Source organism: Chrysochloris asiatica, unplaced genomic scaffold, assembly GCF_000296735.1.
Source record: "Chrysochloris asiatica unplaced genomic scaffold, ChrAsi1.0 scaffold00007, whole genome shotgun sequence".
In the NCBI taxonomy this organism is placed as follows: domain Eukaryota; kingdom Metazoa; phylum Chordata; class Mammalia; order Afrosoricida; family Chrysochloridae; genus Chrysochloris; species Chrysochloris asiatica.
Window position 1 is genome coordinate 26,812,921 of NW_006408525.1, and position 12,916 is coordinate 26,825,836.

Below are 12,916 nucleotides of genomic sequence, written 5' to 3' on the forward strand. Positions count from 1 at the left end.
CTGTCTTTTGCTACAATTTTTAAAGGCTTTAGGAATTTATGGATTTAGTTAGGAAACTCATAAGTCAGAGAAACAGTTCAGCTGTCCTTTTTCATTATTATTATTGTTCCTATAATGCTCAGCAAACAAGAACAGGTTATCATAACAGAATAAAAAAATCATATATTCTGATTTTAAGAAAGAAGCCCTTTGGAAGCAAGTAAAGTTTGTACAACTGATTTGGGCTCAATTCTTTCCATGATCCACTGTCTGTAGGCTGATGATTGACAAATAGAGTTTCTAAGACTACTTGAAGTCCCCTGCCAAAGTCAATTCATTCTGTATCATTACATCCTCAAGTTATCTGTGAGCAGCCTTAGATCCCATTCAGAAGTTGGTCTGTCATAAAAATGAATCAATGAAACCAAGTGCATTAAGCTGACAATGTGGTGGTGCCCACACCCTCACCTTCTGCTGGAGCTGCTCGATGGTCTGGAAGTAGGACTGGTAGTTCGGGGATGCATAGGGCACCTGCTGCTGGGTAAACTCACAGATGCGGCCCTCCAGCTCTGCATTCTCCTGCTCCAGCTGGCTCACCTTCTCCAGGTAGCTGGCCAGGCGGTCATTCAGCAACTGCATGGTCTCCTTCTCATTGCCATTGAAGGAGCCCTCACACAGCGAGCCACCCATGCCCCCAGAGGAAGGGATGTTGTGGGCCCCAGGCAGGGTGCATCCATGGCAGCTGGGGGGCACACAGGGCCGGGCAGAGAAGCTGGTGCGGCAGCTCATGTTGGGCAGGAAGCAGGTGTACAACTGGTGCTGAGAGGGAGTGGAGCTCTGAAGGTCAGTTTCACAGCCTAATTCCTTTACTCTGGTGTAAGCCCTGGGCCTGTCTAGGATTTTATATTCTGTCAGCAGTGCGTGTGGCAACCACATCCAGTATTACCCCTTTTACCCTTTTTGGGGATTTTTCATCTGTAGTTTAGACACCTCACAAGAGTCCTTTACATCATAAATGCTCTACTCCAGCCTCTTGCAAAGTCAGGACATCTCACCAATCATGCTGGTTGGTTAAGTAAGAGCTTCATGGTTTGGCATCAAAGTGACCAACCCATTACTATGGCAACAAAGGGAGTTGTATTAAGGAGTGACATCTGAACTCTATCTCTCAGAGTTGACGGATATTCTGAATCTCTTTCTCTGAAAAGAAACGTATTGAGTATGTGTCTTATCTAGAAAGAACTCCATGAGAAAAACAGTCCAAGGAAACTCACTCATGAACCACATGGTAGAGACTTCTGAAATCTGGGATGAGGAAGGACTAGAAGATCATCCAACCCAATGTCCCTCTGTTACTTTATCAATCATCCCTACCCTCCTCCTGTGGGGCTGCGGGAAGCCTCCTACAGTTCCCTATCTGCTATTATTCAATGAACATTAGGAAAACTAAGAACTTTAGCAAACCAAGTGTAATGCTATGGGATAAGCAATAATTGCAAAGTTGGTTTGAAACCACAATGTCAGTGTTTCAAACCCACCAGTTGTTCCTTAGACACCCTATACAGGGGTGCTATGAGTCAAAACTGACTCAATGACACTTAATAACAACAACAACAACTATGTGTGTAGGAGCCCTGCTGGTGCTGGAGGATAAGTACTGAACTGCTAACCAACAGTTTGGTGGTTCAAATCCACCAGTCACTCCATGGGAGAAAGATGAGGCTTTCTTCTATAAAGATTTGCAGCTTTAGAAAGCCTTTCTAGGGTCTCTATGACTTATTAATGCCTGTGACATACAAATGATACAAACTTCTTGCTGAAATCAGAGAGAACTTAAAATAGTGATGAAAATGAAAGACCACAGCCTTCAGTAATGTGGCACTTCAATGTAAAGAAAAGAAAAATCCTCATCACTGTATCAATAAATGACAAAAAATGAAGAAAAATTTTAAGTTGTCAAAACTTCCTTTATTTGGATCAATCATTAACACTCATAGAAGCCACAAGAAATTAAATTACATTTTGCATTAGGTAAATCTACTGTGCAAGACCTCTTTAAAGTGCTGGAGAGTAAGGATGTCAGTTCGAGGACTAAGATGTACCTGACCCCAGTTGCGGTATTTTAAAGAACCTCTTATGCATGAGGAAGTTGGACAATGAATAAAGAAGACTGTGAAAAAATTGGTTCATTTGAGTTATCAAGTTGAAAGAGAATAATAAAAGTACCATGGGCTTCCAAAAGAACAAACCAATCTGTATTGGAAGAAGTATGTCCATAAAGTTTTTAGAAGCCAGGATGGAGAGACTTGATCTCTCATACGTAGGACATATTATCAGAAGAGACCATTCTCCGAGAAGGACATCATTTTAGGTAAAGTTGAGGATCAGCGAAAAAGAGGGAGGCCCTTAATAATATGGATTGCCACAGCGGCAGCAGCAATGAGCTCAAATGTATCAAAAACTGTGCGGTTGGCACAGGACTGGGCAGTGTTTCCTTCTGTTGTACATACAAGCACTATGAGTCGGAGCCAATTCTGTGGCACCTAACATCAACAATAATGAGTTAGAATCCACTTGACGCCGGTAGGTTTGGTTTTTGGACTGTATGCTTGCACACGGTATGACTGTTACAAAGATGACTCCTGCTTAGCGACACCCACTGCATACCAGGCCAGGTGCTAAGCAGCTATATCCATTATCTACTCAGTCTTCACAACACCTGATAAGGCTTTAATGATGAGGACACCAAGCGTCTGAGAAATTTCCAAGAGCACAGAACTCCTACTTGGTCCTCAGGACTCAAACCCAAGTCTCTCTAATTCAAATGACCATAGTCTCTCCATTACATTACACTGTATCTCTCTTTCAATCCTCACATTACCAAGAAGCAATAATGCAGAAATGGATTCGGTATAGCTCAATTGCTGTTAGAAAATACTCCCTCCTAAATTAGAACGAGCCAAGAAATGACAACCCTGTTCTCTGTATCAAAGAACCACGGTCATTTCTATTCTAATCAAAGAACAATTGTTGTTGTTGTTAAGTTCCACGGAGTCGGTTGTGAATCATAGTGACCCTCCCTACACAGGGTTTCTGAAGCTGTAATTCTTTATGGAACCATAAAGCCTCATTTTTCTCCCATAGAACAATTAGTAGTTTCGAACTGCCAACCTTTTAGGTTAGAAGCCTGATTTGAATCCACTATGCTAGAAGAACATTTAGTAAGTGACAAAACATAATTCCCACTTGTTGTTATTGTTGTTATTTGCCATTAAATCAGTTCTGACTCATAACAATCCTGTATAGATTTTCCAAGGAGCAGCTGGTGAGTTTGAACATCCGACCTTGCGATTAGAAGCCCAGTGCTTATATTGCAACACCACACTCACTATAAGTTTGATAAAGAGGTAACCCTCAGTTGATCTGATGCAGAAAAGCCTGAGTCAATTCCTTCAAAGTCTATGAGCCTGCAAAGACACCATCACACGCTTAGTCAGACCTCATGACCATCAGTGCATGTCAGCAAAAAGCCATTCTGCCACAATGCAATCCTGAGTGTAGGTATGAACTATGAGGATTGTTTTAATGTTAATCTATCAGTGTTCAAAGTATGAAAGTTATTTTTCAAAGTATTTCCTTTTGGAACCTACATGCTAATTGCCTCTGAATAGACCCATTGCTTTGCAATGCTTTCATGAGACTTGTCTTCATGGCCTGTGACCTATCCTTTCAATTATCCTCATTAAGGGAAAATCGTAATCTTCTGATGATGTGTTTATTTTTGGAACCAGCCAAATGTCACTTGGAACCATGCCGAGTGAATAAGTAAAATCCCAACCTGAGTAGTATCTTTAATGAGTCTGAAACAAGGTATGACAGTAAAACCATAATGCATGATTTCTTGGGGGATTTTAAAACCCATTTCCAAGGAGGAGCTCTGGGCATGCTTTGATAGAGGACAGCAGCATTGCAAAAAGTCTGTGTCAAAGGCTTTGAAGTCACTGACATCCTACAATCACATTCACAATCCACAACTCTCTGCCACTTATGCTTGAAACTCTCAATATTGACTGAGAATGTTTTAAATTGATCTCAACATTGGTGAGATGGGGGTGCATGTATTCATTTAAAATTAGTACCAAACTGATTTAAGGCCAATTGGTTGAGATGAAACATTATAAAGAGCTGGATTCACTGAACTTTCATCTCATTATCACCTATCCTCTCAACTTCTAAGGCTCCAGAAGAGAAAAATCTAGAAAAAGGCATTTTTGAAGACTAGGAAAGGAATGCTGTAGTTTAGACTGCTAAATAGATCCAGAGGATCTCAGGACCATCATTGTAGCTTCTACCCTAGACTAAGCTTATACCCTTGTACCTTCAAAACTAGAGGGAAGGGTTTAGAAAACATGACTGCCCCGAACCTTAAGCAGAATTAACCATGCCTGCTATACGACCATTAGATTATCATAGTTGAGAAGACATGGGCATATCAAGAAAAGTGTTAAGTTTCAGTTCATTTTCCAGGAATTCTAAGGAAGGTAATTGCTTTTTATTTATTCCACCTACCAAGTACTGTGAATCATTCTGACATTTACATAAGCCATAATATTGTGTCTGATCAACAACCCTGCAATAAACATAATTGGGAAATCAAATCTTAACAAACAGAAAGGTTTTGCAGCTGTCCAAGGCAATTGAGGGAGATGTTATGGTTTCATTCTGATGTCAAGATGTGAGCAAATTGCAATTGAGGTAAGGATACTATTTATTTTGAAAACCAAGTCTATTTGCATGGGAGAGATCATTCACGAAGTCATCATTGGTACTTAACCATGAAGTAGTATCAGGCAGATCTTCTGAGGGCACGTGCCCAACTGCAGGACTTTAAAAACATTAGAAGGCTTCCCTCATCATTCCCCAAACCATCTTCCATGCTGGCCAAATATTAAAGCCTAAAATTCTTACCATGTGAAATGTGAAATGTGTCCATTTAGAAACAAAATGGATTAAATTTTGTTAATTAATGTTAACTATACAAAAGGCAAGGAGAGGACATGAGTAGTATAGTGAGCACACATGCCCAAGAGAATGGACTCATGTCAAAGAGGAATGAGGCATCATCCAGAAAGAAATTACAAAGACAGAAATTGCTCTGTTCTCTGAGCTAGGCTAGCCCCAATTCAAGCTGCCAAAAAGAACAGTTTATGGGTTTCCCAAAAACTGTCACAAAAAATGACAGCTGTCAATCTGTTAATCCCCCATCCTCATACATTATGAAGGCAAATGATGGATGTAATCCAAGAAACAAGCCAATGGATTTGACTCTGAGAAGACGGTCAAATAAACCTTTCATTAGAGGGACAAACAGGACAGGAGCTGTAGAAAGAGAGATGCAGACACTCGAAAATGAGATTGATGGGATAGTTACACAAACCCTCTCCAGAAGCACCATTATTTTTCTTACACTCAGACACGGACTCCCAGTGGTAATGGAGTTTGGGAGTTTTAAAACACCTAATCGATATTTTTTGCTCCATACACTCTAGAATGCAAGGGGAGAAAGTGAAACAATTTAAGAGTGCTAATCTTTCTGGGAAAACTGAATTCAGGAAACACGCAAACAAGGAAACTGTTTATGTGACTACTCTAAAGATCATGAAAGAGCATCTGATAAGACATTTTTAGCAGTACACTGAAGATAAAGCAAAGTAGGCTTCATGTTTCAAATGAATGTTGTGTTGAGCTGTTGAATTACCTTTACTATGAATTACGTGATTTGAGGTAGACACAAAAGAGCCACCAAAATATGACTTCTTGCCCCAGAATTCCACAGATCCTAGTTTTTCTTAGAGCATCAGTGATCTTCCTATTGCTATACCCAGTAGATTTGTTTGAATTTTCCTCTTGACCACCACTTTATTGAAACTCTGAGCTCTTATGACCAAGGCACTTCAACTGCTTTTACATTTTTCTCTGCAAATATTTATAATGAGATGTCATCTCTCTCCAACGAAGCCTGGCTAAACTAGGGTTGAAACCCATGCTAGGGAATTTGGAGAACCCCAGGTACACTCCATCATTTCTATCAATGGTTCCCACAGTTCTTCTCTACTCTACCATCTTCCCCTCAACTGTCTTAAAGCTCCCACAGCTCTAATATCTTTATTTAGATACCTCTTGGTCTCTCACAAATCTAGTCATTCTTCTGTAATTCTTTTCTCTGGAGACACATATTGATTTCATTCACTGAAGCTCAGAACCTTTAACTGTCTCTTGACTATACCAGGTGCAATCTGTACAATCGACAATTAATTGCTCATATGCAAGTTCAGGCTGAAGCTAAAAAGAAATCATACAAGTGCATAAGAGACAAAATATGAACTTAAATATATCCCACCTGAATTCACAGAAAATCTCAGGAACAGATTCAATGCATTAGACACTATTGACTGAAGACCAGAAGAGTTGTGGGATGACATCACAAACATAAGACAGGAACAAAGCAAAGGTCATTAAAAGTCAGGAAGGAAAGAAAGAAAAGGTCAAAATATATTTCAGAAGAGACTCTGAAATATGCTCTTGAGCATACAGAAACTAAAGCTAATAAAGGAAATGTTGAAGTAAAAGTGGTGAATTTCAATGGAAAGCTCAAGAAGAAAGTCAAGAACTGTAATGAAATGTGTGAAGGTCTGGAGTTAGTAAAGCAAAAGGAAAGAACACGCTCAACATTACTCAACAGAAAGAACTGAAGAATATATTCAAGCCTCTATTTGCCACATTGAATGATATTAAAGGGTAAAATCACTGTAGAATAAGTGCAGGACTAGAAGGTCATTTGAAACACAGGTAGGTGGTTCAAACTCACCAACCACTCCTTGGAAAACCGATACTGGGTCACTATGAGTCAAAACTGACTCGATCACACTTAACATTGAAAAAATATTGAATGATGCAGAAAGCATCAGAGGAAGATGGTAGGAATACAGAGAGTCACTGTACCAAAAAGAAGTGGTTGGTGCTCAACCACTTCAAGAGTAAGCAAATGGTTAAGAACCAATGATACTGAAGGAAGAAGTCCAAGGTACACTGAAGACACTGACAAAGAACAAGACTCCAGGAATCATATCGAATACAAGTTGACATCATTCCACACACTGATGCAGTACTGGAGTCAATCACTTACCTTTGCCAAGAAATTAGGAAGACAGTTACGTGGCCAACCGATTGAAAACGATCCATACTTGTGCCCATTCCAAAGAATGTAATTCAATGGCATGTGGAAATCAAAGAACGATGTCATTAATATCATAGGGAAGTAAAATATTACTGAAAAACCGATCAGTCAGTTGCAACAGTGCATAAATGGATAACTGTCAGAAACTCAAGCAGGATTCAGAAGAGAACATGGAACTAGGGAGATTATTGCTGACATTAGATGGATATTGACTGAAAACAGAGAATATTAGAAAGAAGTCTACTTGTGCTTTATTGATTATGCAAAGGCTTTCAACTGTGTGGATCATGACAAACTATGTATAACAACATTGTAAAGAATGGGCATTCCAGAACCTTTCATTGTGCTCATGAGGAATCTGTACATAGATCAAAAAGCTGTTATTAAAACACATCAAGGTGATACTGAATAGGTTGAACTCAGGAAAGGAAGACATCAGGTTTGTAGCCTTTGCCATCTTTATTCAACCTGAATGCTGACCAAAGAATTTGATACATTGGATTATATAAAGAAGAATGTGGCATCAGGATTGGAGGAAGACTTATTTATTATCAGTCTGCAATATGCAGTTGATACAAACTTGTTTACTGAATGCAATGATGACGTGAGACACTTATCATTGATAATCAAAGACTAAACCTTCAGTATGGATTACACCTCAATTTTAATAAAACAAAACTCTTCACAACTGCAAAATAAATACCATCATGTTAAATAGGGACACTAAATCTTTGAAGTTCTCAAAGATTTCAGTTTGTTTGCATCTAAGATCAACACTGACAAAAGCTCCAATCAAGAAATCAAACTACATATTGCATTAGACAAATCGGCTTCAAAAGATAAAGTATTTAAAAAATGAAAAAGATAAAGTGTTTAAGAGCAAAAGTATCAGTTTGATGACTAAGGTGCACCTGACCCACATCAAGGTGTTTTCAGTTTCCTCACAGGCATGTGAAAGTTGGACAATGATTAGCTTAGTAGAATCGACACATTTGAATTATGGTGTTGGAGAAGAGTATTAAAAGTACCATGCACTGCCAGACAAACAAACAAATCTGTGTTGGAAGAAATATTGCTTGAATACATCTTTGAAGTCAGGATGGCAAGACTTTGTCTCTCATAATTTGGACATGTTATCAGGAGGGACCAGTCCCTGGAGAAGGACATCTTCTTAGTAAATTGTTGTTGTTGTCAGGTGCCATCGAGTCGGAACCGACTCATAGCGACCCCATGCACAGCAGAACAAAACAACATCCGATCCTGGGCCAACCTCACTACCACTGCCACACTTGACGCCATCAATGATGCCACCTGGCTCATCCATCTCAGGGGTCTTCCTCTTTTTCTCTGACCCTCCATCTTACCCAGCATGACATCCTTCTCCAGCGACTGTTCTCTCCGGACAACGTGTCCAAAGTATGAGAGACGAAGCCTAGCCATCTTGACCTCCAAGGAGCACTCTGGTTGCACTTCTTCCAAAACAGATCTATTGGTTCTTTTGGCAGTCCATGGCACTTTCAGTATTCTCCTCCAACACCACAACTCAAAGGCATCAATTCTTCTACGATCTTCTTTATTCACTGTCCAGCTTTCGCATCCATACGAGGTTATTGAAAATACCATGGCTTGGGTCAGGCACACCTTAGTCCTCAAGCTGACATCTCTGCTCTTCAATACTTTAAAAAGTTCCTGTGCAGCAGATTTGCCCAATGCAATACGTCATCTTAGTAAATTAGAGGGTTAGAAAAAAAAAGGAAGATCCCAACCAGATGGATTGACACAGTGGCAGCAGCCATATGAGAACACAGTGGTCACAGCAGTTTTGAGGATGATGCAGGACTGGGGAGTATTATGTTCTGCTGTGCATAAGGTCACTATGAGTCAGAACCAATTCAATGTCACCTAACAACAACAACAAAAGGTCCTTTCCTTCTCCTGCAATGGTCCTCTGTCTCTAGTCTTCTTCTACACCCCAGTGTGTCTCTAAAATCCACCACTGCCCTATTCACTCTTCCATTCCCACCCACCTCCATTTTATCTTCTCTTACAAGACTCCTAATCCATATACTTTCTTTCTCACCCAGTCCTACCAACTTCTATAATCCATCACTTCCTATCCTATATATATAGCTGTCAGGGATATCATATAGCAACCTTGTTATATACAATCTCACACACACATACACACACACACACACACACAAAAAAAAAAAAACCTTCAAAACACTGCCAAGTATAGTTCTACCTACCTACCTTGTAATTTTGTCTTTTGTTACCAGATATATTCTCTGTTAGGAACCCTAAACATACCTTCTGATTTCTCAGTCTCTTACCAGGAAAAGTTCAGGCCTGGACCAGCCTCCTCCCAGACCAGCACAGAATTCAGAGATGAGACAAGTAGGGGGAGGATGCTCTTACTGTTTGTTGGCGGGGATAATGAGCATCGTCTTTCTTGGTATTCCAGGAAATGAAATGCTGACAAGGTTATGGAAAAACATTGTAGACCTAGAGAAAAAGAATAAACTTTAAGATGTGGGGACATAAGGAAAGACATCAGTGGGATTTCAAAGTCTTTTGGGCTCTTTTCCATCTGGCGGCAGCCCTCAGGGTAAGCTGAGGTGGGTGCTTACAAGTACATCCAAGAACTATGGAGGAAGAAACTGTTTGGTATGATGCGATTTCTCCTGCAGGTCTGCTGTTGGCAGTAACACCAGCTCCCTGCAATGCACAGGGCCACACCATCCCTCCCAGACAATAAGGCACATAGACTGGGATACAAGGCCAAGCAATGTTATGTCATCTGCGGGTTCACGTGCACAGAGGTGGCTGCAAACGCTCAGTGCCTAAAGGTGCAACCTATGGCAAGGCTGTCCATCATGGTGTTTACCAGCTGAAGTTTACTAGAAGCCTTCAGTCTGTGGCTGAGTCGCGAGCTGGATGCCAATGTTGGGCCCTTAGAGTCCTCAATTCTTACTGTGTTGGTAAGATTCTACATATAAATTTTCTGAAGTTGTCCTCATTGTTCCCTTTCATAAAGCTATCAGAAGTCATCCTGACACCCAATGAATCGCTAAGCCAGTCCACAAGCACAGGGAGATGTGTGGTTTGATATCTGCAGGCCGCAAGAGCCGTGGCCTGGGGAAGGGCCACAAGCTCCACCACACTGTTGATGGTTCTGGCCCGGCTGATTGGAGAAGACACAACACTCGCCAACTCAACTGTTACCCTTAGTATAAGTAATGTTTGTAAAACTCAAGCCTAATCAACAGTTGAGGAGAGTCAACATCTACTTAAAATTGGTCTTTGTCTATTAAACCAGTAGTTGTCTGCAGATTGTTTCATGAATGCACTGTCAAATTATGAAATTGAAAGTGTGATAATGTTTGAAAATAGCAAGTGAAAATAATTGTCTCAGTTCTTATATTCTGAGTTGGCTGATAAAAGCTTGATTTTATAATCTGATGGTAAGTTTCCAAGAACCAATATCCCCATATTTAAGATCTCATGGATCAGTTATAATTTCTAGAAAACATTTATAGCAGACTCAATAAATAAAATATCTTTGTTACTAAATTCTATTTCAAAAAGCTATGATCTGATTGTGTGTAAAAGTTGTCCATCTAAAGGAAGAAATGTTTATTAAACAACAAAAAAAGTAAGAAAGAAAATATCTTTTGACAGGACAAAGATAACATGATGAATCAGTTTGGCAAAGACAAATTTTGGTCCAATAAAAATTTAGTCCAATACCAGCTGCCCTATGGGGAACCATAAACCTGATACCTGAGGTTAGGACTTGGGAGTTATCAGCATGAAAGTACTAGTTCTTTATGAATGGGAATGTAGAAAGAGTAAATCAAAGTCTAAGGATCTAAGAAGCTCCCCTACTTAGATCAGACAGAAGTGGGGTGTTCTAGAGAGAGGGTAGTCAGGACCTGTATCAAGAAGACCCAGAGTGTGTGGAGCTTTGTTGTTAAGTGCCTTCCAGTTGGTTCTGACTCACAGGGAACCTGCATAAGGTTTCTGAGGAGCAGCTGGTGAGCTTGAACCACAGACCTTGTGGTTCAAACCCATCTTGTAGTCCAGCGAGTTAATGTACCGCGCCACAGCAGGACTCTGTGGGGGTTCTAACAATCAACAAAGGTGTATTTGAGGGGGAAGCAGGTACCTATATTGGTGTGGCACGCACAATGTGGAGAGATTGAAAGAAGATCATTGCTACTCTTTCAGAAATTTCTCCAGAGAAGCAGAGGTGAAATCTGATCTTCAGAAAATTTAGGACATGGGAGCTGGGAATTCCAGTTTAATAGGGATGACAGTGGGAGATGGCAGTGAGGTGTTTCAAGGATTCTAAGGGTTGCCAAAGGCCTTGCAGCCATGTCAAAACAGTGCGGGTGTTGAAGGCCAGCTTTCTGTATGGTCTCTCTTTGGTGTGAGCCTCATAGGAATGTGTCATTTCATCTTCATCAATATTTACTAGGGAACATAATGGCTGAGGCCAGTCCCACAAGCCATTTTATTCCTCTAATGAATGGGTATTTTATGAAGCACCTATGATGACTTGTTTACAATACACAAATATGAATAAGAAACAGATTTATTATGCCAGGGAAATAAAGTTTATTGGGAAGTAAATGAAGGAGCCCCCCTTGCATTCCAGACAATACCAAAGAAACAAGGAAAGCCAGAAGCACAATACCTATGGGAAACACCCTAAAGTAATGGGTAATACCTAGAGATGAAGTTATTGCGAACTATCTGCAGAAATGAAAAGACTTAACCCTTAGTACAAAAGAGCTTTCCAGGCATTATAAATCGGTGATATGTGAGTGCTTGGAAGGCTGGCATGACACAGATTTCTAAATGTATATGGGGCTCCGGAAAAGGCAAGTTCCAAGGATCTTTCCTATGCTTGGTCTAAATGGCTTCATGGACATCTCCAAAGAGGATTCAAGCTTCTAAGTTAACAGCGACGTGACTGAGAGCTGCCACAGGGTCCAGAGGAGTTGCCACGAGCATTAGAGGTGGAACAAGGGTTGGAGGGAAGCCTGGGGAGACACAAAAGTTTAGATTGGGTTGTGGATGGGAGTGGACAGACCCTAAGGCACACACAACACCTTGAGTTCAATGAGACAGTCAACAAATTGATCATGGTTGCAGTTAGTTGACATCATGCTTACTTGATATAAATCCTTCTTTCTCTCCAAGATTGCCTTGTGCAAAGGTGGAAGGGGTTTCTTACATAGTTCCTTGAAAAATACTCTCCCATCCTCTTGAGCTCACATAGAACTTAAAACAAATTTTTCTGTCCTATGGTTCTGAGGAGCAATCTCTGTACCTTGTTAGCTCTCTGAGGCAGGGACTACGTTCCCTTCATCTTTATGCCTGTCACATTTCCATAAATTTCACAGATCACTGTATACACAGTAGATAGTTCATCAATGCATATTGTTTGGTGAGACGAAAATATAGCCAGCATGCGAGTACCCATAATGTCTTGTAGTCCCACCTGACATGTTTTCCCAGATATCCTTAGTATCATACTCACTTGCTGTCCTCACTCTCCAACAGGCTCCGGTATGTGTTGATCTCACCCTCCAGGTGTGCCTTGACATCCAGCAGCACCTGGTACTCCTGGTTCTGACGCTCCAGGTCACAGCGGATCTCAGACAGCTGGGACTCCACGTTGGTGATCATGCT

At 40.6% G+C, this 12,916-nt stretch overlaps 2 protein-coding genes and 1 pseudogene across 2 annotated transcripts in view; 1 reads left to right on the forward strand and 2 right to left on the reverse strand.

Moving 5' to 3' along the window:
- Positions 1-915, reverse strand: part of LOC102837509 (keratin, type I cuticular Ha4-like) — a 7,141-nt gene extending 6,226 nt beyond the window's left edge. The window contains exon 1 of the mRNA XM_006833683.1: positions 448-915. Within this exon, the coding sequence (XP_006833746.1) occupies positions 448-915 (468 nt within the window). The remainder of the gene's footprint in view (positions 1-447) is intronic.
- Positions 916-3,789: 2,874 nt separating this feature from the next.
- LOC102837886 lies at positions 3,790-10,447 on the forward strand (annotated as a pseudogene).
- A 1,732-nt stretch (positions 10,448-12,179) lies between these two features.
- The window catches only part of LOC102838269 (keratin, type I cuticular Ha4-like), a 5,943-nt gene continuing 5,206 nt past the window's right edge, over positions 12,180-12,916 (reverse strand). Inside the window, exons 7-8 of the mRNA XM_006833684.1 lie at positions 12,765-12,914; positions 12,180-12,264 (exon numbers count right to left, since the gene is read on the reverse strand). Coding sequence (XP_006833747.1) covers positions 12,180-12,264; positions 12,765-12,914 — 235 coding nt within the window. The remainder of the gene's footprint in view (positions 12,265-12,764; positions 12,915-12,916) is intronic.